We start from the raw sequence: 25,940 nt of genomic DNA, 5'->3' as shown, positions 1-25,940 counted from the left end.
CATAGTGTGCAGCCATGCCGGGTTCTACCATGAGAGACTCACGCGAGGCACTAGCAAGTGTGATTCTGGCCTATCGGTTAAAATACTGGGGGTAGGACAAAGCTGCTTTTTAATGGTTAATCTACTAGGGGTAGGACATGGCTGCTTCTGAATGGTTAATCTTCTAGGGGTAGGACATAGTAGATTAACCATTAAGAAGCAGCTATGTCCTACCCTTAGTAGATTAACCATTAAGAAGCAGCTAAGGGTAGGACATAGCTGCTTCTTAACGGTTAATCTTCTAGGGGTAGGACATAGTAGATTAACCATTAAGAAGCAGCTATGTCCTACCCTTAGTAGATTAACCATTAAGAAGCAGCTAAGGGTAGGACATAGCTGCTTCTTAATGGTTAATCTTCTAGGGGTAGGACATAGCTGCATCTTAATGGTTAATCTACTAGGGGTAGGACATAGTAGATTAACCATTCAGAAGCAGCTATGTCCTACCCCTAGTAGATTAACCATTCAGAAACAGCTATGTCCTACCCCTAGTAGATTAACCATTAAGAAGCAGCTATGTCCTACCCCTAGTAGATTAACCGTTAAGAAGCAGCCATGTGCTCCTCTTCCAGATGAAGCCTTTGGGAACAGTCCTCCTATTTGAGCTGTGATATAAAGAGACATTGTACACAGCTGATGAATAAAAAAAAAACCCAGAATATTCTATAAAGTTCTGTGTTCCTGCCGTACTGTAAGAAATCCTCAGATTTACTAAGGACACATTCCTGAGACAAGTCTTCTAATGTTCTTCTGTCCCTTTTTTAATGTTTTTTTTTTTCTCAGAAGCAATAGGTCCTCTAATACTTAGATCCAGATTGTCCCCCCACTGATCACTGGACGACCCCCGCCCGGGGTACTTTCCTGATAAGTAATGAGTATGTACCGCCCCCTGTAAGAAGCACGGCTGTGACCTGTCTCACGCCACCTCCTTTATGGTCTTCTGGAATACTGCAGAGTTTATTGAAATGCATAGAATGATACAGAAGGTTCGGTCACGACGCGCTGCTGGCCCCGGACAAGACACAACATACAGATATTTAGTGAGAAGAATTACCAGAGGAAAAAAAAAAATGGCTAAAAAGACCCAGCCTCATGTCGCCCGCATTGGGATGAGAGCAACATAGATGATAGATTAAGACCAGAAATGACGAGAGCGAGAATCTGATCAGAGGCGATTATCGCTGGAAACGGAGCACGACCTGATCAAAAGTAAAAGTCCACAGGAAAAGGGCAAAAACCTCCTCCAAACGTCACCACAAAAATAACCAAAAACGGCCGCAGTCTCATCAAGACTTCTGGAGCAAATGTCCGAGGAGACCCAGAAGACCCCTGCATAGATTCCGGTCCGTCACCGACCCAGGAACACAAGAGTCATGGGGGAAAGGGGGAGGCTTGTGTGTTTGATCCCAAAATATCCGCACCAGTCACGATCCTGGTCCACAGTGCAGGTGTCTTGTTACCCGCTCACTCGTGGCGGGGGGAGGTGAGGGAGAGAAGCCGATGATCAAGTCATAATGGTTCCTGGTCTAGTGACTGGAGACCATGGCTACGGCCCAGTCCTTAATGGCCAACGTAGTGTTCTGCAGGAACGTCCAGGAGGACTGGGTGATGTTGCTGAGATGACCTCTCGTGCAGTCCCACGTCACCTCACCGCTGATAGGAGAAAAGAAAAATCTGATCAACAGTGGAGAATACATGCGCGGAGCTAAATAAACCACCACCCGAGGCAGTCACGTACTTGCATGAGTCCACGTATTGCTGCCACGTCCGCTGGAGGGCGGCCTCACAATACTGCACCGCCGGCAGAAGGTAATGGTGGTAGAGGAGGAGGAGCAGGTCTCGCAGATACTCCAGCAGCTGGAAGACGGAGTCAGGGATGTGGGAATGGACCTGTGGGGACAGTGGATGAGAGGTCACAGAGATGGCAGTCATCTTCTGCCAATGACTAGAGGAGCGATAACCTGAGGAAAAGCTTCTATATACCACCCACCCAAGACATACCGACATGAGATCCGGCAGCCAGTGACTAGAGGAGGGATCACCTGAGGGAAAGCTCCTATATACCACCCACCCAAGACGTACCGATATGAGAGTACCCAGCAGCCAGTGACTAGAGGAGCGATAACCTGAGGAAAAGCTGCTATATAAGACCCACCCAAGACATACCGACATGAGAGTATCCGGCTGCCAGTGACTAGAGGAGGGATCACCTGAGGAAAAGCTCCTATATACCACCCACCCAAGACATACCGACATGAGATCAGGCTGCCAGTGACTAGGGGAGGGATCACACGAGGAAAAGCTCCTATATACCACCCACCCAAGACATACCGACATGAGAGTATCCGTGTGCCAGTGACTAGAGGAGCGATCACCTGAGGAAAAGCTGCTATATACCACCCACCCAAGACATACCGACATGAGATCAGGCTGCCAGTGACTAGAGGAGGGATAACCTGAGGAAAAGCTCCTATATACCACCCACCCAAGACATACCGACATGAGATCAGGCTGCCAGTGACTAGGGGAGGGATCACACGAGGAAAAGCTCCTATATACCACCCACCCAAGACATACCGACATGAGAGTATCCGTGTGCCAATGACTAGAGGAGCGATAACCTGAGGAAAAGCTTCTATATACCACCCACCCAAGACATACCGACATGAGATCCGGCAGCCAGTGACTAGAGGAGGGATCACCTGAGGGAAAGCTCCTATATACCACCCACCCAAGACGTACCGATATGAGAGTACCCAGCAGCCAGTGACTAGAGGAGCGATAACCTGAGGAAAGAAGGGAATTTTGTTACTTACCGTAAATTCCTTTTCTTCTAGCTCCAATTGGGAGACCCAGACGATTGGGTGTATAGCTACTGCCTCCGGAGGCCACACAAAGCATTACACTAAAAAGTGTAAGGCCCCTCCCCTTCTGGCTATACACCCCCCGTGGGATCACGGGCTTGCTCAGTTTTAGTGCTAAAGCAAGAAGGAGGAAAGCCAATAACTGGTTTAAACAAATTCAATCCGAAGTAACATCGGAGAACTGAAAACCGTTCAACATGAACAACATGTGTACCCGAACAACCAAAAATCCCGAAGGAAACAGGGCGGGTGCTGGGTCTCCCAATTGGAGCTAGAAGAAAAGGAATTTACGGTAAGTAACAAAATTCCCTTCTTCGGCGCTCCATTGGGAGACCCAGACGATTGGGACGTCCAAAAGCAGTCCCTGGGTGGGTAAATTAATACCTCATGTTAGAGCTGTAAAACAGCCCTTCCCTACAAGGAGGCAACCGCCGCCTGCAGGACTCTTCTACCTAAGCTGGCATCCGCCTAAGCGTAGGTATGCACCTGACAATGCTTGGTGAAAGTGTGCAGACTCGACCAGGTAGCTGCCTGGCACACCTGCTGAGCCGTAGCCTGGTGCCGTAATGCCTAGGGCGCACCCACGGCTCTGGTAGAATGGGCTTTCAGCCCTGATGGAACCGGAAGCCCAGCAGAACAGTAGGCTTCAAAAATTGGTTCCTTGATCCATCGAGCCAGGGTGGATTTGGAAGCCTGCGACTCTTTACGCTGATTAGCGACAAGCACAGAGAGTGCATCCGAGCGGCGCAGAGGCGCCGTGCGGGAAATGTAGATTCTGAGTGCTCTCACCAGATCCAACAAATGCAAATCCATTTCATATCGATGAAATGGATGAGGCAAAAGGAAGGTAAGGAGATATCCTGATTGAGATGAAAGGGGGATACCACCTTAGTGAGAACTCCGGAATCGGGCGCAGCACTGCCTTGCCTTGGTGAAACACCAGGAAGGAAGCTTTTGGATGACAGCGCTGCTAGCTCGGACACTCTCCTAAGAGACGTGACCGCTACCAGAAAGGCCTCTTTCTGGGAAAGTCGAGAGAGTGAAACATCTCTCAGAGGCTCGAAGGGCGGCTTCTGGAGAGGAATTAGTACCCTGTTCAGATCCCATGGGTCCAACGGCCGTTTGTACAGAGGGACAATGTGACAAACCTCCTGCAGGAACGTGTGTACCTGAGGAAGTGGTGCTAGGCGCTTCTGAAGAATACAGATAGCGCTGAGACTTGTCCTTTAAGGGAGCCGAGTGACAACCTTTTTCCAAACCAGATTGCAGGAAGGAAGGAAAAGTAGGGAATGCAAATGGGCAGGGAGACACTCCCTGAGCAGAGCATTAAGAGAAGAATATCCTCCACATCCTGTGGTAGATCTTGGCAGACGTCGGTTTTCTAGTCTGTCTCATGATGGCAATGACGTCCTGAGATAATCCTGAAGACGCTAGGATTCAGGACTCAAAGGCCATACCGTCAGGTTCAGGGCTGTAGAATTCAGATGGAAAAAACGGCCCTTGGGACAGTAAGTCTGGCCGGGCTGGTAGTGCCCACGGTTGGCAGACCGTGAGATGCCACAGATCCGGGGACTACGACCTCCTCGGCCAGTCTGTGGCGATGAGGATAGCGCGGCGGCAAACGGACCTGATGTTGCGTAGCCCTCTGGGCAGCAGTGTCAGAGGGGGAAACACATAGGTAGCTGGAACTGCGACCAAACCTGAACTAAGGCGTCTGCCGCCAGAGCTCTTTGATCGTGATCCCGCGCCATGAAAATCGGAACCTTGTTGTTGTGCCGAGACGCTATTAGGTCGACGTTCAGCATCCCCCAGCGTTGACAGATTTCCTGAAAACCGTCCGGGTGAAGATACCCTTCCCCTGCGTCCATACCCTGGCAACCGAGGAAGTCTGCTTCCCAGTTTTCTGCGCCCGGGATGTGAACTGCGGATATGGTGGATGCTCTGTCTTCCACCCCCATCAGACTCCGCCGGACTTCCTGGGAGGCTTGCCGACTGCGTGTTCCGCCTTGGTGGTAGATGTATGCCACCGCTGTGGAGTTGTCCGACTGAATTCGGATGTGTGTGCTTTCCAGCCACGGCTGGAAGGCTTGCAGGGCAAGATACACTGCCCAGATTTCCAGCACATTGATTTGAAGGATGGACTCCTCTGAAGAGAGTCCTTGACCGTCTGAGAAGGGGGACGTTCCTTCTAGGGACGTCGACTTCCCATCCCATTGGCAAAGAATGCCACATTGGAGTGGACGCAGATGAAACTGCGCGAAAGTGACTGCCTCTGCATGAGGCGTGTTAAGGGGTGTGACTGGCCGTGAAGGAGAGACTGCACCCCCGTCTGTAGTGAACGCTGTTTGTCCAGCGGAAGCTTCACTATCGCTGAGGGAGCGTGACACTCCATGCCCAGATATGTCAGCGATTGGGTCGGTGTCAGATTTAACCTTGAGAAGTTGATGATCCACCCGAAACTCTGGAGAGTCTCCAGCGCTACGCTCAGGCTGTGTTGGCATGCCTCTTGAGAGGGTGCCTTGACAAGTCGACCGTCCAAGGAAGGATCACCGAGTGACCCTGAGAGTGCAGGACTGCTCCCACTGCTGCCCTGAACTTGGTGAAAACCCGTAGGGCTGTCGCCAGACCGAAGGGCAGGGTTACGAACTGAAGATGCTCGTCTTCAATAACGAAACGTAGCAAACGTTGGTGCTCTGGAGCAATCGGCACGTGGAGATAAGCATCCTGATGTCTATTGATGCTAGGAAATCTCCTTGAGACATTGAGGCAATGACGGAGCGGAGGGATGCCATCCGGAACCGCCTGGCCTTCACGTGCTTGTTGAGCAGTTTTAGGTCCCCCACAATCAGATTGGAGGAAAAACCGTGTCTTGTTCCTGAAGAGGAACAGGAATTACCACTCCTTCTGCCTGCAGAAGAGCATCGGCTCGGTGGGTAGGTGGGGAAGTTCTGAAGAATCGAGCCGGAGGCCGAGAACAGAACTCTATCCTGTACACGTGAGACACAATGTCTCTCACCCACCGGTCTGTGACCTGTGGCAGCTAAATGTCGCCAAGGCGAGAGAGTCTGCACCAACCGCGGATGCGGAGAGAGAGAGCTTAAAGTCATGAGGAGACCGCCTTGGAAGCGGTTCCTCTGGCTGCCTTCCTTGGGCGTGATTGAGCCCGCCTGGAATCTGAGCCCCTCTGAGCCTTTTGAGCCCTTTTGGACTAGGACAATTTGGACCTGCCCGAGCCTGGGAAGGACCGAAACCTCGACTGTCTCTCTCGGACAGCATTAATAGGGTAAGTCGCAATGCAGACATTGCGAGGATAAGGACGCTACCTGCGGCACAGATGTACCTGTGCTCAAGACCAGCTGCGCAAGACCAGCTGACATAGCTTAGAGTGCCCATACGGCTGCGAATGCCGGAGCAACCGACACGCCGATAGCTTCATAGACAGATTTCAACCAGAGGTCCATCTGTCTGTCAATGGCATCTTTAAGTGAAGTCCCATCTCCACTGCAACTATGGATCTAGCCGCAAGCCTGGAGATTGGGGGATCCACCTTTGGACCCTGGGTCCAGCGCCTGACCACGTCAGGGGGAAAGGGATAACATGTATCCTTAATACATTTGGAGAAACGCTTATCTGGTAAGCGTGGTGATTCTGCACTGCTTCTCTGAAGTCAGCGTGGCCAGAAAAGTACTCAATGTACGCTTGAGATACTGAAATGGGATTTCTCCTGCTGGGAAGCTGACTCCTCCACTGAAGGAGCTGGGGGAGAGATATCCAATATGCCATTGCTGGACGCTATAAGATCATTCACCATGGCGTCACCATCCGGTGTATCCGGATTGAGAGCGGTGTCAGGATCAAAGTCCTGATCAGCTACGTCTGCCTCATCATACAGAGAGTCCTCTGCTGTGACCCTGACTAGTGATGAGGCCGAGTGCCGCTCCCAGCGAGCTCGCTTAGGCTGTCTGGGACTGTCGTCCGTGTCAGAGCCTTCACCCTGGAATGCCTGGGACCCCCCCGGAGCACTGATTTTGTTCCAAATGAGGGTGGCCAGGGAGCAATGATCAAGATTGCCCATGGCCTGTCTGGACTGCAAGTCACTATCCCATGACAATCTATCAGCCGAAACTGCAACACCGTCCCTGTCCATGGACAGGGTTCACAGGTGGTTCCTTTGGCCACCTCTAGTAGAGACCCCGGCTGACCAAGTGCTACAGGGGAGCATTGCACACAACGGGGGTCAGTGGAACCTGCCGGTGGAACAGTATCACATGCAGTAAAAGCAGCATAGAAAGCCTGTGTTGCTTTTTTGCTGCTGTAGTCTAGCCATCTAGGAGCATATAGCCAAGAATAGCGACCGTACAGTGCAATGTATAGCATACAAGCATAAAGTACAAATGAGCACTTCAGCACATGCAATATGAGCAGCTTAGAAAGCCTGTGCCTTGGCACCCTTGCTTTTTGCTGCTGTAGTCTAGCCCTCTAGGAGAATATAGCCAAGAGTAGCGACCGTACAGTGCAATGTATAGCATACCAGCATAAAGTACAAATGAACACTTCAGCACATGCAATACAAGCAGCATAGAAAGCCTGTGCCTTAGCACCCTTGCTTTTTTGCTGCTGTTGTCTCGCCATCTAAGAGGGCATATAGCCAAAAATAGCGACCTACAGTGCAGTGTAAGCATAAAATACAAATGGACACAACGGTATTTAGTGGGGTCAGCACTTCAGGTGCTGCTTACCGCCCGCCTATAGGCGGGTGTGTGGTCGCCAGAGTCCTGTGAGTGGTTGCCCAGAGCTTGTCTCCGTTCTCCAGCTCGGACTGCAGGAATGGCTGCCGGCGTCCTTCTCCAGCTCGTGTGACGAAGGGCAGGCCGTGGGCGTGCCCCAGGCAAGAGCGGGAAACCGGCGTCCCACTGTGTCCAGTGAAGGGGGCTGGAGAATGCAAAGCAGACTCCAGCCCTCGGCGCTGACTTTCTGTACAGCGTCCCGCCCCTCCCCTGACTGGCAGGGCTGGGGGCGGGAACGAAACGAAAACTAGGCCGCAAAGCCGGGGACTCGAGTAATAAGCGCGGCCGTCCTATGTGCACGGCCAACGCGGAGTCCCCGGCGCACCACAAGTCCCAGCCGCGCCACAGTGTAAAAACACCCAGCAGCGGCCCGGCGCGGCAGTTCCCAATACATAAATTCACACAGCAAAGCTGCCGTGAATAATAGCACGAGCGCTCCGCGCTGTTGTCCCCGGCGCACTAGCACTCCCAGCAATGCTGGTGTGTGTGTGCGCGATGTGTACGGGGACACAGAGTACCTTAATGTAGCAGGGCCCTGTCCCTGACGATACTCAGCTCCATATCCAGCAGGTTCTCTGGGTCTGTGGATGGAGCCCGGTCTCAGTGCCTGGAGACCGGTAAGATCCCACTTCACCCAGAGCCCCGAGGGGGGATGGGGAAGGAAAACAGCATGTGGGCTCCAGCCTCCGTACCCGCAATGGGTACCTCAACCTTAACAAACACCCGACAAAAGTGGGGTGAGAAGGGAGCATGCTGGGGGCCCTAGTATGGGCCCTCTTTTCTTCCATCCGACATAGTCAGCAGCTGCTGCTGACTAAACAGTGGAGCTATGCATGGATGTCTGACCTCCTTCGCACAAAGCTTGAAAACTGAGCAAGCCCGTGATCCCACGGGGGGTGTATAGCCAGAAGGGGAGGGGCCTTACACTTTTTAGTGTAATGCTTTGTGTGGCCTCCGGAGGCAGTAGCTATACACCCAATCGTCTGGGTCTCCCAATGGAGCGCCGAAGAAAGCTCCTATATACCACCCACCCAAGACATACAGACATGAGAGTATCCGGCTGCCAGTGACTAGAGGAGGGATAACCTGAGGAAAAGCTCCTATATACCACCCACCAAAGACATACCGACATGAGAGTATCCGGCTGCCAGTGACTAGAGGAGGGATCACCTGAGGAAAAGCTCCTATATACCAACCACCCAAGACATACCGACATGAGATCAGGCTGCCAGTGACTAGAGGAGCGATCACCTGAGGAAAAGCTCCTATATACCACCCACCCAAGACATACCGACATGAGATCAGGCTGCCAGTGACTAGGGGAGGGATCACACGAGGAAAGAAGGGAATTTTGTTACTTACCGTAAATTCCTTTTCTTCTAGCTCCTATTGGGAGACCCAGACGATTGGGTGTATAGCTACTGCCTCCGGAGGCCACACAAAGCATTACACTAAAAAGTGTAAGGCCCCTCCCCTTCTGGCTATACACCCCCAGTGGGATCACTGGCTCACCAGTTTTAGTGCAAAAGCAAGAAGGAGGAAAGCCAATAACTTGGTTAAACAAATTCACTCCGAGTAACATCGGAGAACTGAAAAACCGTTCAACATGAACAACATGTGTACCCGAAAAAACCCAAAAATCCCGAAGGACAACAGGGCGGGTGCTGGGTCTCCCAATAGGAGCTAGAAGAAAAGGAATTTACGGTAAGTAACAAAATTCCCTTCTTCGGCGCTCCATTGGGAGACCCAGACGATTGGGACGTCCAAAAGCTGTCCCTGGGTGGGTAAAGAAATACCTCATGTTAGAGCTGCAAGACAGCCCTCCCCTACGAGGAGGCAACTGCCGCCTGCAGGACTCTTCTACCTAGGCTGGCGTCCGCCGAAGCATAGGTATGCACCTGATAATGTTTGGTGAAAATGTGCAGACTCGACCAGGTAGCTGCCTGGCACACCTGTTGAGCCGTAGCCTTGTGTCGCAATGCCCAGGACGCACCCACGGCTCTGGTAGAATGGGCCTTTAGCCCTGATGGAACCGGAAGCCCAGCAGAACGGTAGGCTTCAAGAATTGGTTCTTTGATCCATCGAGCCAGGGTGGCTTTGGAAGCCTGCGACCCTCTGCGCTTACCAGCGACAAGGACAAAGAGTGCATCCGAGCGGCGCAGGGGCGCCGTGCGGGAAATGTAGATTCTGAGTGCTCTCACCAGATCTAACAAATGTAAATCCTTCTCATACCGATGAACTGCATGAGGACAAAAAGAAGGCAAAGAGATATCCTGATTAAGATGAAAAGAGGATACCACCTTCGGGAGAAACTCCTGAATGGGGCGCAGCACTACCTTGTCCTGGTGAAAGACCAGGAAAGGAGCCTTGGATGACAGCGCTGCTAGCTCAGACACTCTCCGAAGAGATGTGATCGCTACCAGAAAGAAGGGAATTTTGTTACCGTAAATTCCTTTTCTTCTAGCTCTTATTGGGAGACCCAGACGATTGGGGTATAGCTACTGCCCTCCGGAGGCCACACAAAGCACTGCACTAAAAAGTGCAAGGCCCCTCCCCTTCTGGCTATACCCCCCCGTGACATCACGGGTTCTCCAGTTTTAGTGCCAAAGCAAGAAGGGGGAAAGCCAATAACTTGGTTAAACAAATTCACTCCGAGTAACATCGGAGAACTGAAAAACCGTTCAACATGAACAACATGTGTACCCGCAAACACCAAAAAAATCCCGAAGGACAACAGGGCGGGTGCTGGGTCTCCCAATAAGAGCTAGAAGAAAAGGAATTTACGGTAACAAAATTCCCTTCTTCTTCAGCGCTCTATTGGGAGACCCAGACGATTGGGACGTCCAAAAGCTGTCCCTGGGTGGGTAAAGAAATACCTCATGTTAGAGCTGCAAGACAGCCCTCCCCTATGGGGAAGCCACTGCCGCCTGCAGGGCTCTTCTACCTAGGCTGGCGTCCGCCGAAGCATAGGTATGCACCTGATAATGTTTGGTGAAAAAATGTGCAGGCTCGACCAGGTAGCTGCCTGGCACACCTGTTGAGCCGTAGCCTGGTGTCGTAATGCCCAGGACGCACCTACGGCTCTGGTAGAATGGGCCTTCAGCCCTGAAGGAACCGGAAGCCCCGCAGAACGGTAGTCTTCAAGAATTGGTTCTTTGATCCATCGAGCCATGGTGGCTTTAGAAACCTGCAACCCCTTGCGCGTACCAGCGACAAGGACAAAAAATGCATCAGAGCGGCGCATGGGCGCCGTGCGGGAAATGTAGATTCTGAGTGCTCTCCCCAGAACTAACAACTGTAAATCCTTTTCATACCGGAGAACCGGATGAGAACAAAAGGAAGGTAAGGATATATCCTGATTAAGAAGAAACGCGGATACAACCTTAGGGAGAAACTCCTGAATAGGGCGCAGCACCACCTTGTCCTGGTGGAATACTAGGAAGGGAGCCTTGAATGACAGAGCCGCCAGCTCAGACACTCGCCGAAGCGACGTGATCGCAACCAGAAAGGCCACTTTCTGTGACAGGCGCGAAAGGGAAACTTCCCTCAGAGGCTCGAAAGGCGGCTTCTGGAGAGCAACTAGTACCCTGTTCAGATCCCATGGATCTAACGGCCGCTTGTACGGGGGCACAATATGACAAACCCCCTGTAGTAACGTGCGCACCTTAGGAAGACGTGCTAGACGCTTCTGAAAAGAACACGGATAGTGCCGAGACTTGCCCTTAAAGGGAGCCGAGCGACCAACCTCTTTCCCAACCAGATTGCAGGAGGGAAGGCAAAGTAGGCAATGCCGATGGCCAGGGAGACACTCCCTGAGCAGAACACTAAGATAAGAATATCTTCCACGAGTTGTGGTAGATCTTGGCAGACCGCGGCTGGCTAGCCCGTCTCATGGTGGCAATGACGTCGTGCTCACGGTCGACCGACGGTGAGGTGCCACAGATCTCGGTACCACGACCTCCCCGGCCAGTTTGGGGCGACGAGGATGGTGTGGCAGCAATCGGTAGCTGGAACTGTGACCAATCCTGAGCCAAGGCGCCTGTCGCCAGAGCTCTTTGATCGTCAGACCGCGTCATGAAAATCGGGACCTTGTTGTTGCCGAGAAGCCATGACGTCGACGTCCGTCTTCATCCTGCGGCTACAGATTTCTTGAAAACAAACGGGTGCAGAGCCCATTCCCCTGCGTCCACGCCCTGGCGACTGAGGAAGTCTGCTTCCTAGTGTTGTACGCCCGGGATATGAACAGCTGATATGGTGTATGCTCTGTCTTCTACCCATAGCAGAATCCGCCGGACCTCTTGGGAGGCTTGTCGACTGCGTAGTCCGCCTTGGTGGTTGGTGTATGCCACCGCTGTAGATAGTCCGACTGAATTCGGATCTATTTGCATTCCAGCCACTGCAGGAAGGCTTGCAGTGCAAGATACACTGCCCAGAGCTCCAGACCACTGAGTTGAAGAGTGGACTCCTCTGAAGACGGTCTTTGACCGTCTGGAAAAGTGACACGTTCCTGTGTAGGGACATCGACTTCCCTCCCATAAGCGAAGAATGTGCTATTGAGGCGGACGCAGATGAAACTGCGTGAAAAAAGCTCGCCTCTGGATGAGGCGCCTCCTTGAAGGAGAGACTGCCCCCTCGTCTGTAGTGAACGCTGTTTGTCCAGCGGAAGCTTCACTATCGCTGAGAGAGTGTGAAAACTCTCCAGGAGATGCCAGCGATTGGGTTCAACCTTGAAAAGTTGAAGACCCACCCGAAACTCTGGGAAGGGTCCAGCGCCATGTTCAGGTTGTGTTGGCATGCTTCTAAAGGAGAGTGCCTTGACCAGTAGATTGCCCAAGTAAAGGATCACAGAGTGACCGTGAGAGCGCGGGACTGCTCCCTCTGCTGCCACGAACTTGGTGAACACCCGTGGGGCTGTCGCCAGCCAAAGGGTATGGCTACGAAACGAAATATTCTCGTCTTTAATAACGAATCGTAGCCAACGCCGGTGCCTCGGAGCAATCGGCACGTGTAGATAAGCATCCTGATGTCTATTGATGTTAGGAAAACTCCTTGAGACAGAGAGGCAATGACGGAGCGGAGTGATGCCATCCGGAACCGCCTGGTTTTCACGTGCTTGTTAAGCAGTATAAATGCCAGAACGGGACGGAAGGAGCCGTCCTATTTTGGCACCACGACCAGGTCGGGGCAAAATGCGTATCTGGTTCCTGAAGAGGAACAGGGATTACCGCTCTTTCCGCCTGCAGAAGAGCCTCGGCTCGGTCGGTGCGGTAGTTTGAAAACAAACTGACTCTCACTCACAGGCCCTTGACCTGCGGTAGGTAAATGCCGCTAAAGCGGGGGAGTCTGCCCCCCCGCGGTTGCGGAGTGAGAGGGCTGAAAATTATGAGGAAAAACACTTTGGTAGCGGGTCCTCCGGCTGCCTTCCCCGGGCGTGATTGAGCCCGCTAGGAATCTATGCCCTTCTGGGCTTTTTGAGTCGTCTTGGATAGTTGAATGATTTCATTCAACCCTTACCAACAGACTATCACTAGATAAAGGCAACCTGGTTAAGCACTTCGTTGGAAGCAGCCTCTGTTCCAATCTCTCAACTACTAGCCTCTGCGTAAAAACACGGAGTTGGCGGATGCCACTGACGTCCGGCTCGTAGAGTCTCGGACAGCAATAACAGCATGATTCGCCATGCCGACATTGCGAGTTAAAGACGCTGCTGGGACCGAGAGTACCTGTGACAGCGACCCCCTGCGCAATACTAGCTGAAATAGCTTGGAGTGCCTTCACGGCTGCGACTGCCGGAGCAACCGACCTGCCGATAGCTTCATAGACAGATTGCAACCAGAGGCCAATCTGCCTGTCAATGGCATTTTGAAGTGAAGTCCTATCCACCACTACAACTATAGATCTAGCTGCAAGCATGGAGATTGGGGATCCACATGTGGATACTGGGTCTAGCGCTTGACCACGTCAGGGGGGAGCGACACGTGTCTCATTAATACGGTCGGAGAAACGCTTATCGTGATAAGCGTGTCGTTTCTGGACTGCTTCTCTGGAGTCAGAGTGCTAAACAAGTACTCAATATACGCTTGAGATACTGAAATAGAGATTTCTCTTGCTGTGAAGCTGACCCCTCCACTGGAGGAGTTGAGGGAGAAATACCCAACCTTTCGTTGATGGACGCAATAAGATTATTCACTATAGCGTCACCATCCGGTGTATCCGGATTGAGAGCGGTCTCAGGATCAGAGTCCTGAACAGCTACGTCTGCCTCAACGTACAGAGAGTACTCCAGCTGGGACCTTGACCAGTGATGGAGTCGAGGGCTAATCCCAGCGAGCCCGCTTAGGCCATCTGGGACTGTCGACCGTGTCGGATGCCTGCTCTCTGGGATGCCTGGAATCACTCTGGCGCCTTGAGATGCTCCAAATCAGGGCGGCCAGGGTCATTGCAACCATATTGCCCACGGTCTGCTTGGGGTGCAAAGTCTGTAAGATGTCAGTCATAGTCACAGACAATATATCAGCGGAAAAACTGCAACTTCGTCCCTGTCTCTGGACAGAGATCACAGGTGGTTCTTTTGGCCACATATAGCAGAGACCCCGGTTGAGCAATTGCACGCACTGGGGGTCCTGGAACCGTATGACATGCAGTACAAGCAGCATAGAAAGCCCGTGCATTGGCAACTTGTCTTTTTCTGCTGTTGTTGTCTAGCTATCTAAGAGCCTAGCCGAGGATAGCGACCGTACAGTGAATAGTCATACAAGCATGAAGTACAAATAAACACTTCAGTACATGTAGTACACGCAGCATTGAAAACTTGTGGCTTGGCACATTTTATCTAGGAGCATGAGACAAGGATAGCGACATACAGTGAATGTATAGCATACAAGCCTGACAGTAAACACTGCAGCCCATGCAATCCAAGCAGCATTGAAAGCTTGCGCGTTAGCACCCTAGCCTTTCTGCTGCTGTTGTCTATTTATCCAGGAACATTAGCCAAGGATAGCGACATACAGTGAATGTATAGCATACAAGCATGACAGTAAACACTGCAGCCCATGCAAGTCAAGCAGCATTGAAAACTTGTGCCGTAGCACCATTGCTCTACTGCTGCTTTTGTCTGTTTATCTGGGCGCATTAGCCAAGAATAGCGACATACAGTGAATGTATAGCATAACAATAAACCGTGCAGCACATGCAAGCGAAGCAGCATTGAAAGCTTGTGCCTTAGCACAAATTGCTCTACTGCTGCTGTTGCCCAATCTGACAGTAAACACTGCAGCACATGCAAACGACGAAGCATTGAAAGCTTGTGCCTCAGCAGCATTGCTTATTTGCTGCTGTTGCCCAGAATAGCGACAGTACAGTACAGTGCATAGCATATCAGCACACAGCCCAAAAGCCCACTTCAGCATTAGTGGTGTCAGTTGCTTACCGCCCGCACAAGAGCGGGTGCGAGGTCGCCCAAAAACCTGTGACTGGTTCCGTTCTCCCAGAGTGGAAACCATAATGGCTGCCGGCTTCTCTTCCCCGTCCTGTGCAGAGGGGCGGGCCGTGGGCGAGCCCCAGCCAAGAGCGGGAACCCGGCGTCTCACTGTGTTCAGTGAGAGGGGGCTGGAGAATGCAAAGCAGACTCCAGCTCCCTGCGCTGAGCTACTGTACAGCGTCCCGCCCCTCCTCTGACTGGCAGGGCTGGGGCGGGAACGAAACGAAAGCTAGGCCGCAAAGCCGGGGACTCGAGTAATAAGCGCGGCCGTCCTATGTGCACGGCCGACGCCGAAGTCCCCCGGCGCACCACAAGTCCCAGCCGCGCCACAATGTAAAAAACAATCAGCAGCGGCCGGCGCGGCCGTTTTCAATACATAAATTCACTCAGCAAAGCTGCAGTGAATAATAGCACCAGCGCTCCGCGCTGTTGTCCCCGGCGCACTAACACTCCCAGCAATGCTGGTGTGTGTGTGCGCGCTTGCCCGGGGACACAGAGTACCTTGATGTAGCAGGGCCCTGTCCCTGACGATACTCAGCTCCATATCCAGCAGGTTCTTTTGGGTCTGTGGATGGAGCTCGGTCTCTGTGCCTGGAGACCTGTAAGATCCCACTTCACCCAGAGCCCCTCATGGGGATGGGGAAGGAAAACAGCATGTGGGCTCCGGCCTCTGTACTAGCAATAAGTACCTCAACCTTACAACACCATCCACGGGTGAGAAGGGAGCATGCTGGGGGCCCTATATGGGCCCTCTTTTCTTCCATCCGACATAGTCAGCAGCTACTGCTGACTAAAATCTGTGGAGCTATGCATGGATGTCTGACCTCCTTCGCACACAAAGCTAAAACTGGAGAACCCGTGATGTCACGGGGGGGTATAGCCAGAAGGGGAGGGGCCTTGCACTTTTTAGTGTAGTGCTTTGTGTGGCCTCCGGAGGGCAGTAGCTATACCCCAATCGTCTGGGTCTCCCAATAGAGCGCTGAAGAAAGCCACTTTCTGTGATAGTCTAGAAAGTGAAACCTCCCTCAGAGGCTCGAAGGGCGGCTTCTGGAGGGCAACTAGTACCCTGTTCAGATCCCATGGATCAAACGGCCGCTTGTACGGGGGTACAATATGACAAACCCCCTGCAGGAACGTGCGCACCTTAGGAAGTCGTGCTAGACGCTTTTGAAAAAAAGACGGATAGCGCCGAGACTTGCCCTTTAAGGGAGCCGAGCGACAAACCTTTTTCTAACCCAGATTGCAGGAAAGAAAGAAAGGTAGGCAATGCAAAAGGCCAGGGAGACACTCCCTGAGCAGAGCACCAGGATAAGAATATCCTCCACGTTCTGTGGTAGATCTTAGCGGACGTGGGCCTCCTAGCCTGTCTCATGGTGGCAACGACCCCTTGGGATAATCCTGAAGACCCTAGGATCCAGGACTCAATGGCCACACAGTCAGGTTCAAGGCCGCAGAATTCCGATGGAAAAACGGCCCTTGGGACAGTAAGTCTGGTCGGTCTGGTAGTGCCGACGGTTGGCCGACCGTGAGATGCCACAGATCCGGATACCACGCCCTCCTTGGCCAGTCTGGGGCGACGAGTATGACGCGGCTGCAGTCGGATCTGATCTTGCGTAGCACTCTGGGCAAGAGTGCCAGAGGTGGAAACACATAAGGGAGCCGGAACTGCGACCAATCTTGCACTAAGGCGTCTGCCGCCAGAGCTCTGTGATCGCGAGACCGTGCTATGAAGGTTGGGACCTTGTTGTTGTGCCTGGACGCCATTAGGTCGACGTCCGGCCTTCCCCAGCGGCTACAGATTTCCTGAAACACGTCCGGGTGAAGGGACCATTCCCCTGCGTCCATGCCCTGGCGGCTGAGGAAGTCTGCTTCCCAGTTTTCTACGCCGGGGATGTGAACTGCGGATACGGTGGAGGCCGTGGCTTCCACCCACATCAGAATCCGCCGGACTTCCTGGAAGGCTTGCCGACTGCGTGTCCCTCCTTGGTGATTGATGTATGCCACCGCTGTGGAGTTGTCCGACTGAATTCGGATCTGCTTTCCTTCTAGCCACTGCTGGAAGGCTAGTAGGGCAAGATACACTGCTCTGATTTCCAGAACATGGATCTGAAGGGTGGACTCCTGCTGAGTCCACGTACCCTGAGCCCTGTGGCGGAGAAAAACTGCTCTCCACCCTGACAGACTCGCGTCTGTCGTGACTACCGCCCAAGACGGTGGTAGGAAGGATCTTCCCTGTGATAATGAGGTGGGAAGAAGCCACCATTGCAGAGAGTCCTTCTGTGAAAAGGATACTTTCCTGTTCAGGGATACTGACTTCCCGTCCCATTGGCGGAGAATGTCCCAATAAGAGGACGCAGATGAAACTGCGCAAACGGAACCGCCTCCATTGCCGCCACCAACTTCCCGAGGAAGTGCATGAGGCGTCTTAAGGAGTGCGACTGACCTTGACGGAGAGTCTGCACCCCAGTCTGTAGTGACCGCTGCTTGTCCAGCGGAAGCTTCACTAGCGCTGAGAGGGTATGAAACACCATGCCAAGATACGTTAGTGATTGGGTCGGTGACAGGTTTGACTTTGAGAAGTCGATGATCCACCCGAACGTCTGGAGAGTCTCCAGCGCAACATTCAGGCTGAGTTGGCATGCCTCTTGAGAGGGTGCCTTGACAAGTAGATCGTCCAAGTAAGGGATCACAGAGTGTCCCTGTGAGTGCAAGACTGCTACCACTGCCGCCATGACTTTGGTGAACACCCGTGGGGCTGTCGCCAGACCGAATGGCAGAGCTACGAACTGAAGATGGTCGTCTCCCATCACGAAACGTAGAAAACATTGATGCTCTGTAGCAATCGGCACGTGGAGATAAGCATCTTTGATGTCTATTGATGGTAGGAAATATCCTTGAGACATTGAGGCAATGACGGAGCGGAGGATTTCATCCGGAACCGCCTGGCCTCCACGTGCTTGTTGAGCAGTTTTAGGTCCAGAACGGAACGGAAAGAGCCATCCTTTTTTGGCACCACAACCAGATTGGAGGAAAACCGTGTCTTGTTCCTGAAGAGGAACAGGGATTACCACTCCTTCTGCCTGCAGAAGAGCATCGGCTCGGTGGGGAGGTGGGGACGTTCTGAAGAATCGAGTCGGAGGACGAGAACAGAACCCTGTCCTGTGCACGTGGGCACAATGTCCCCCACCCACCGGTCTGTGACCTGTGGCAGCTAAATGTCGCAAAGGCGAGTGAGTCTGCCATCAACCGCGGATGCGGAGAGATGAGAGAGCTGAGAGTCATGAGGAGACCGCCTTGGTAGCGGTTCCTCCGTCTGCCTTCCTTGGGCGTGATTGAGCCCCCGGAAACTGAGCCCCTCTGAGGCTTTTCAGCTCTTTTGGACGAGGACAATTGGGACCTGCCCGAGCTTGGGAAGGACCGAAACCTCGACTGTCCTTCCAGGACAGCCTTAATAGGGTAAGTCGCAATGCAGACATTGCGAGGATACGGACGCCCCTGCGGCACAAATGTACATATGCTCAAGACCAGCTGTGCAAGAACAGCTGAAAAGCTTAGGGTGCCCATACGGCTGTAAATGCCGGAGCAACCGACACGCCGATAGCCTCATAGACAGATTTCAACCAGAGTCCATCTGTCTGGCATCTTTAAGTGAAGTCCCATCTCCACTGTAACTATAGCTCCAGCCGCAAGCCTGGAGATTGGAGAATCCACCTTTGGACCCCGGGTTCCACGCTTGACCACGTCAGGGGGAAAAGGATAACGTGTATCCTTAATACGTTTGGAGAAAACGCTTATCTGGTAAGCGTGGTGTTCCTGGACTGCTTCTCTGAAGTCAGCGTGGCCAGAAAAAAACTCAATCTACGTTTGAGCTACTGAAATGGGACTTCTCCTGCTGTGAAGCTGACTCCTCCGCTGGGGGAGCTGAGGGAGAAAGATCCAACATTCCATTGATGGACGCTATAGGATCATTCCTTATGGCGTCACCATCCGGTGTATCCGGATTGAGAGCGTTGTCAGGATCAAAGTCCTGATCAGCTACGTCTGCCTCATCATACAGAGAGCCTCCTGGGACCCCCCCGGAGCACCGATTTTACTCCAAATGAGGGTGGCCAGGGAGCAATGCTCCAGATTGCCCATGGCCTGTCCGGACTGCAAGTCTCTATCCCATTGCAACTCCATCCCTGTCCTTGGACAGGGTTGACAGGTGGTTCCTTTGGCCACGTCTAGTAGAGACCCCGGCTGACCAAGTGCTCCAGGGGAGCATTGCACACAATGGGGTTCAGTGCCGTGGAACAGTATCACATGCAGTAAAAACAGCATCGAAAGCCTGAGTTGCTTATATGCTGCTACCGACTAGCCATCTAGGACATAGCCAAGAATGGCGACCGTACAATGCAATGTATAGCATACAAGCATAAAGTACAATGAACACTGCAGCACATGCAATACAAGCAGCATAGAAAGCCTGTGCCTTGGCACCCCTGCTTTTCTGCTGCTGTAGACTAGCCATCTAGGGGAATATAGCCCAGAATATCGACCATACAGTGCAATGTATAGCATACAAGCATAAGTACAAATGAACACTGCAACCCCTGCAATACAAGCAGCATAGAAAAAACCTGTGCCTCAGCACCCCTGCTTTTCTGCTGCTGTAGTCTAGTCATTCTAGGCGAAAATAGCCCAGACTAGTGACCGTACAGTGCAGTGTATAGCATACAAGCATAAATACACATGAACACTTCAGTACATGCAATACAAGCAGCCTAGAAAGCCTGTGCCTTAGCACCCCTGCTTTCCTGCTGCTGATGTGTCGCCATCTAAGAGGGCATATAGCCAAAAATAGCGACCTATGCAGTGTAAGCATAAAAATACAAATGGACAACTGCGGTATTTAGTGGGGTCAGCACTTCAGGTGCCGCTTACCGCCCGCCTATAAGCGGGTGTGTGGTCGCCCTAGTCCTGTGCCTGGTTGCCCAGAGTCCGTTCTCTCAGCTCGGACTGCAGGAATGGCTGCCGGCGTCCTTCTCCAGCTCGTGTGAGTAGGGGCGGGCCGTGGGCGTGCCCCCAAGTCAGAGCGGGAAACCGGCGTCCCACAGTGTCCAGTGAGAGGGCTGGAGCATGTAAATAAGGCTCCAGCCCTCGGCGCTGCTGATTGTACAGCGTCTCTCCCCTACCCTGATTGACAGGGTGGGGGCGGGAACGAAGCGGAGCTAGGCCGCAAAAGCCGGGGACTGGATTTATAAGCGCCGCCGCCGTAAAAGCGCGGTCGGCGCTAAGTCCCCGGCGCACTACAAGTCCCAGCCGCGCCGCCGCTCCCGGAGCGTCCGGCGCGGTAGTTCCCCATACATAAAGTCACTCAGCTAGGCTGTAGTGACTGTAACCCTTTACTGTCCCCGGCGCACTAGCACACCCAGCAAGTCTGGAGTGTGCTGTGCCTGTGTGTACGGGGACACAGAGTACCTGAATGGTGCAGGGCCATGTCCCTGAACGGTACCCAGCTCCGTATCCAGCAGGTTCAATGGGTCTGTGGATGGAGCCCGGCCTCAGGGCTTTGGGGCCGGTAAGATCCCACTTCCTCAGAGCCCCTCAGGGGGATGTGGAAGGAAAACAGCATGTGGGCTCCAGCCGCCGTACCAGCAATAGGTACCTCAACCTTACAAACCACAAGCGGGGTGAGAAGGGAGCATGCTGGGGGCCCTTTCATATGGGCCCTCTTTTCTTCCATCCGATATAGTCAGCAGCTACTGCTGACTAAACAGTGGAGCTATGCGTGGATGTCTGACCTCCTTCGCACAAAGCAGAAAACTGGTGAGCCAGTGATCCCACTGGGGGTGTATAGCCAGAAGGGGAGGGGCCTTACACTTTTTAGTGTAATGCTTTGTGTGGCCTCCGGAGGCAGTAGCTATACACCCAATCGTCTGGGTCTCCCAATGGAGCGCCGAAGAAAGCTCCTATATACCACCCACCCAAGACATACCGACATGAGAGTATCCGTGTGCCAGTGACTAGAGGAGCGATCACCTGAGGAAAAGCTCCTATATACCACCCACCCAAGACATACCGACATGAGAGTATCCAGCAGCCAGTGACTAGAGGAAGGATCACCTGAGGAAAAGCTCCTATATACCGCCCACCCAAGACATACTGACATGAGAGTATCCGTGTGCCAGTGACTAGAGGAGCGATCACCTGAGGAAAAGCTGCTATATACCACCCACCCAAGACATACCGACATGAGAGTATCCGGCTGCCAGTGATTAGAGGAGGGATCACCTGAGGAAAAGCTCCTATATACCACCCACCCAAGACATACCGACATGAGAGTATCCGGCTGCCAGTGACTAGAGGAGGGATCACCTGAGGAAAAGCTCCTATATACCACCCACCCAAGACATACCAACATGAGAGTATCCATGTGCCAGTGACTAGAGGAGGGATCACATGAGGAAAAGCTCCTATATACCACCCACCCAAGACATACCGACATGAGAGTACCCAGCTGCCAGTGATTAGAGGAGGGATCACCTGAGGAAAAGCTCCTATATACCACCCACCCAAGACATACCGACATGAGAGTATCCGGCTGCCAGTGACTAGAGGAGGGATCACCTGAGGAAAAGCTCCTATATACCACCCACCCAAGACATACCAACATGAGAGTATCCATGTGCCAGTGACTAGAGGAGGGATCACATGAGGAAAAGCTCCTATATACCACCCACCCAAGACATACAGACATGAGATCCAGCAGCCAGTGACTAGAGGAGGGATCACCTGAGGAAAAGCTCCTATATACCGCCCACCCAAGACATACTGACATGAGAGTACCCAGCTGCCAGTGATTAGAGGAGCGATAACCTGAGGAAAAGCTGCTATATACCACCCACCCAAGACGTACCGATATGAGAGTATCCGTGTGCCAGTGACTAGAGGAGCGATCACCTGAGGAAAAGCTCCTATATACCACCCACCCAAGACATACCGACATGAGAGTATCCGTGTGCCAGTGACTAGAGGAGCGATCACCTGAGGAAAAGCTCCTATATACCACCCACCCAAGACATACCGACATGAGAGTATCCAGCAGCCAGTGACTAGAGGAGGGATCACCTGAGGAAAAGCTCCTATATACCGCCCACCCAAGACATACTGACATGAGAGTACCCAGCTGCCAGTGATTAGAGGAGCGATAACCTGAGGAAAAGCTCCTATATACCACCCACCCAAGACGTACCGATATGAGAGTATCCGGCTGCCAGTGACTAGAGGAGGGATCACCTGAGGAAAAGCTCCTATATACCACCCACCCAAGACATACCGACATGAGAGTATCCGGCTGCCAGTGACTAGAGGAGGGATCACCTGAGGAAAAGCTCCTATATACCACCCACCCAAGACATACCAACATGAGAGTATCCGTGTGCCAGTGACTAGAGGAGGGATCACATGAGGAAAAGCTCCTATATACCACCCACCCAAGACATACAGACATGAGATCCAGCAGCCAGTGACTAGAGGAGGGATCACCTGAGGAAAAGCTCCTATATACCGCCCACCCAAGACATACTGACATGAGAGTACCCAGCTGCCAGTGATTAGAGGAGCGATAACCTGAGGAAAAGCTGCTATATACCACCCACCCAAGACGTACCGATATGAGAGTATCCGTGTGCCAGTGACTAGAGGAGCGATCACCTGAGGAAAAGCTCCTATATACCACCCACCCAAGACATACCGACATGAGAGTATCCGTGTGCCAGTGACTAGAGGAGCGATCACCTGAGGAAAAGCTCCTATATACCACCCACCCAAGACATACCGACATGAGAGTACCCAGCTGCCAGTGACTAGAGGAGGGATCACATGAGGAAAAGCTCCTATATACCACCCACCCAAGACATACCGACATGAGAGTACCCAGCTGCCAGTGATTAGAGGAGCGATAACCTGAGGAAAAGCTGCTATATACCACCCACCCAAGACGTACCGATATGAGAGTATCCGTGTGCCAGTGATTAGAGGAGGGATCACATGGTGAAAAGCTCCGGTTATCCCCTGCGAGGAGTAACAGAGGGCCATACAATGCTACGGTCGATTGTTCGGCCAACAACCATGTCAGCCGACTCGCCGCTGAGCGCTGCTTTGCGCTCTTTGAAAACAACAGTTGACCTGACACGTTGGCCGGTGGCTTGTTCCGGGAGAACAATGTGATCGGTGGTCCCAAATCAGACATGTGTGATTAACGTCTGTCCTGATCATCAGTCTGCCGATGCCCCCATACACATCAGACCTGTGGAGTTACCCTTTAACCCTTGATTATCTGGTAATGCCGCACTGCACACAATGCCACCGCCTTACCCATTCTATAAACCAGGGCAGGTTGTCCTTCATGTGCGCCAGCTGTGAGGAGCATTTCTGTGCCACCAGTACGGCTCCGTCCCGGCTCTTCTCCCACACCAGCTCCAGGACTGGTCCCAGCACCTCCACCGCCTGGGAGTAGTACACCGGCACATTGTGCACCAGCCAGCTGCGGAGTGAAGTCAGAGGGAAGGTGGTTATCAGGCCGGAGGAGCGACGGCACCGCTCACACTGCCCGAGGGGAGCGACGAGGGGGAGCGACGGCACCGCTCACACCGCCCGAGGGGGAGCGACGGCACCGCTCACACCGCCCGAGGGGGAGCGACGGCACCGCTAACACCGCCCGAGGGGGAGCGACGGCACCGCTCACACCGCCCGAGGGGGAGCGACGGCACCGCTCACACTGCCCGAGGGGGAGCGACGGCACCGCTCACACCGCCCGAGGGGGAGCGACGGCACCGCTCACACCGCCCGAGGGGGAGCGACGGCACCGCTCACACCGCCCGAGGGGGAGCGACGGCACCGCTCACACCGCCCGAGGGGGAGCGACGGCACCGCTCACACCGCCCGAGGGGGAGCGACGGAACCGCTCACACCGCCCGAGGGGGAGCGACGGAACCGCTCACACCGCCCGAGGGGGAGCGACGGAACCGCTCACACCGCCCGAGGGGGAGCGACGGCACCGCTCACACCGCCCGAGGGGGAGCGACGGCACCGCTCACACCGCCCGAGGGGGAGTGACGGCACCGCTTACACCGCCCGAGGGGATGGACCCACCTGTGACAATGCAGCAGGAAGTGCGAGGCCCAGCCCCACGCCTGCTGGGAGAGGCTCAGGAGCCCCGTCTGCTGCAGCACGCCGGCCGTGGTGGAAGCTGAAAGCAGAGAGAGAAAAGAATGAGCGCTGCGCCAATGTCACCCGCCACAGCTGCAGTGTCGTCACATTATCATCTGCACCACGAGTCTACACAACAGACCCCGTCCAAACAGATTCCATTAAATGCTCCCGTAACATCGGTCTCCGCAGAACATCACTGACCTTGGAACGAGCCGTGCGTCCGAACGTCATGGACCAGAAACCCGGAGGAGAACACGAGAGCGACCAGGAAAATCCGGAACCAGGGCATCCCACGGCCCTTCATCATCTTCAGGAGAGACTGCAGAATCAACAAGACAGGAACCAGCAGAATAGTGAGTGCAGCTCTGGAGTATAATACAGGAGGTAACTCAGGATCAGTAATGTATGTACACAGTGACTGCACCAGCAGCATAGTGAGTGCAGCTCTGGAATATAATACAGGAGGTAACTCAGGATCAGTAATGTAATGTATGTACACAGTGACTACACCAGCAGAATAGTGAGTGCAGCTCTGGAGTATAATACAGGAGGTAATCGGGATCAGTAATGTAATGTATGTACACAGTGACTGCACCAGCAGAATAGTGAGTGCAGCTCTGGAGTATAATACAGGAGGTAACTCAGGATCAGTAATGTATGTACACAGTGACTACACCAGCAGAATAGTGAGTGCAGCTCTGGAGTATAATACAGGAGGTAACTCAGGATCAGTAATGTAATGTATGTACACAGTGACTGCCCCAGCAGAATAGTGAGTGCAGCTCTGGAGTATAATACAGGAGGTAACTCAGGATATGTAATGTAATGTATGTACACAGTGACTGCACCAGCAGAATAGTGAGTGCAGCTCTGGAGTATAATACAGGAGGTAACTCAGGATCAGTAATGTATGTACACAGTGACTACACCAGCAGAATAGTGAGTGCAGCTCTAGAGTATAATACAGGAGGCAATGTACACAGTGCCCCTCACCTGACAGGCAGAGTCGCACAGCTCCAGCTCCTTTGAGTGTGGTGATTTTTTGGAGAACTCTTCGTTGGTCACACAGAAGGACTGCACCGTCTCCATCACAGATTTCTTCATCTGTAAGAATAAGTGAGCGGTTGGAGGGTGTTTGGGGCAGCGCTTCCTCATTGCAGGGTCTTGTACCCCCAGTGCAGGGGCTGTGGACACCCCGCATACGGCTCAGAATGACGCACCCCTTTATTAGGTGTAAACCGCCATCAGGACATTCTGATATCAGCCCTGAGCCGGGGGGATGAATACACAGGAGCCCCGGACGGGGGTGGGGGGGTACTCACCGGTTTAGAGGTCGTGTCCCAGGATTTCACCATGTGCTGCAGTAGTAAGCTGAAAAACAAGACGGCGGAGACCGCGGTGAGACAATCCGATACCAAGAAGCAGGAGGTAGATCCCCTATATCTGCAGGTCTGGAGTCCTATACTCCATGCTCCGAAAATAGGCACCACAGACCAGATCAGTGACCCGGGGCTGAAAAGCAGATCTAGAGCAGACAGGTCTCCACCGAGCAGATCAGTGACCCGGGGCTGAGGA

General features: G+C 53.1%; 1 protein-coding gene across 1 annotated transcript in view; it reads right to left on the bottom strand.

Annotated features, from left to right (window-relative positions):
* Positions 1 to 977: 977 nt before the first annotated feature.
* The window catches only part of TMEM214 (transmembrane protein 214), a 37,377-nt gene continuing 12,414 nt past the window's right edge, over positions 978 to 25,940 (bottom strand). Inside the window, exons 10-16 of the mRNA XM_075341342.1 lie at positions 25,688 to 25,736; positions 25,359 to 25,469; positions 24,567 to 24,684; positions 24,306 to 24,402; positions 23,529 to 23,697; positions 1,778 to 1,929; positions 978 to 1,692 (exon numbers count right to left, since the gene is read on the bottom strand). Of these exons, the coding sequence (XP_075197457.1) occupies positions 1,566 to 1,692; positions 1,778 to 1,929; positions 23,529 to 23,697; positions 24,306 to 24,402; positions 24,567 to 24,684; positions 25,359 to 25,469; positions 25,688 to 25,736 (823 nt within the window). The 3' untranslated portion in view covers positions 978 to 1,565. The remainder of the gene's footprint in view (positions 1,693 to 1,777; positions 1,930 to 23,528; positions 23,698 to 24,305; positions 24,403 to 24,566; positions 24,685 to 25,358; positions 25,470 to 25,687; positions 25,737 to 25,940) is intronic.

This window comes from Anomaloglossus baeobatrachus, chromosome 3 (assembly GCF_048569485.1).
Source record: "Anomaloglossus baeobatrachus isolate aAnoBae1 chromosome 3, aAnoBae1.hap1, whole genome shotgun sequence".
NCBI classification, from domain to species: Eukaryota; Metazoa; Chordata; class Amphibia; order Anura; family Aromobatidae; genus Anomaloglossus; species Anomaloglossus baeobatrachus.
Note: the sequence above shows the minus strand (reverse complement) of the source record. Positions and strands in the feature narration are given on the sequence as shown.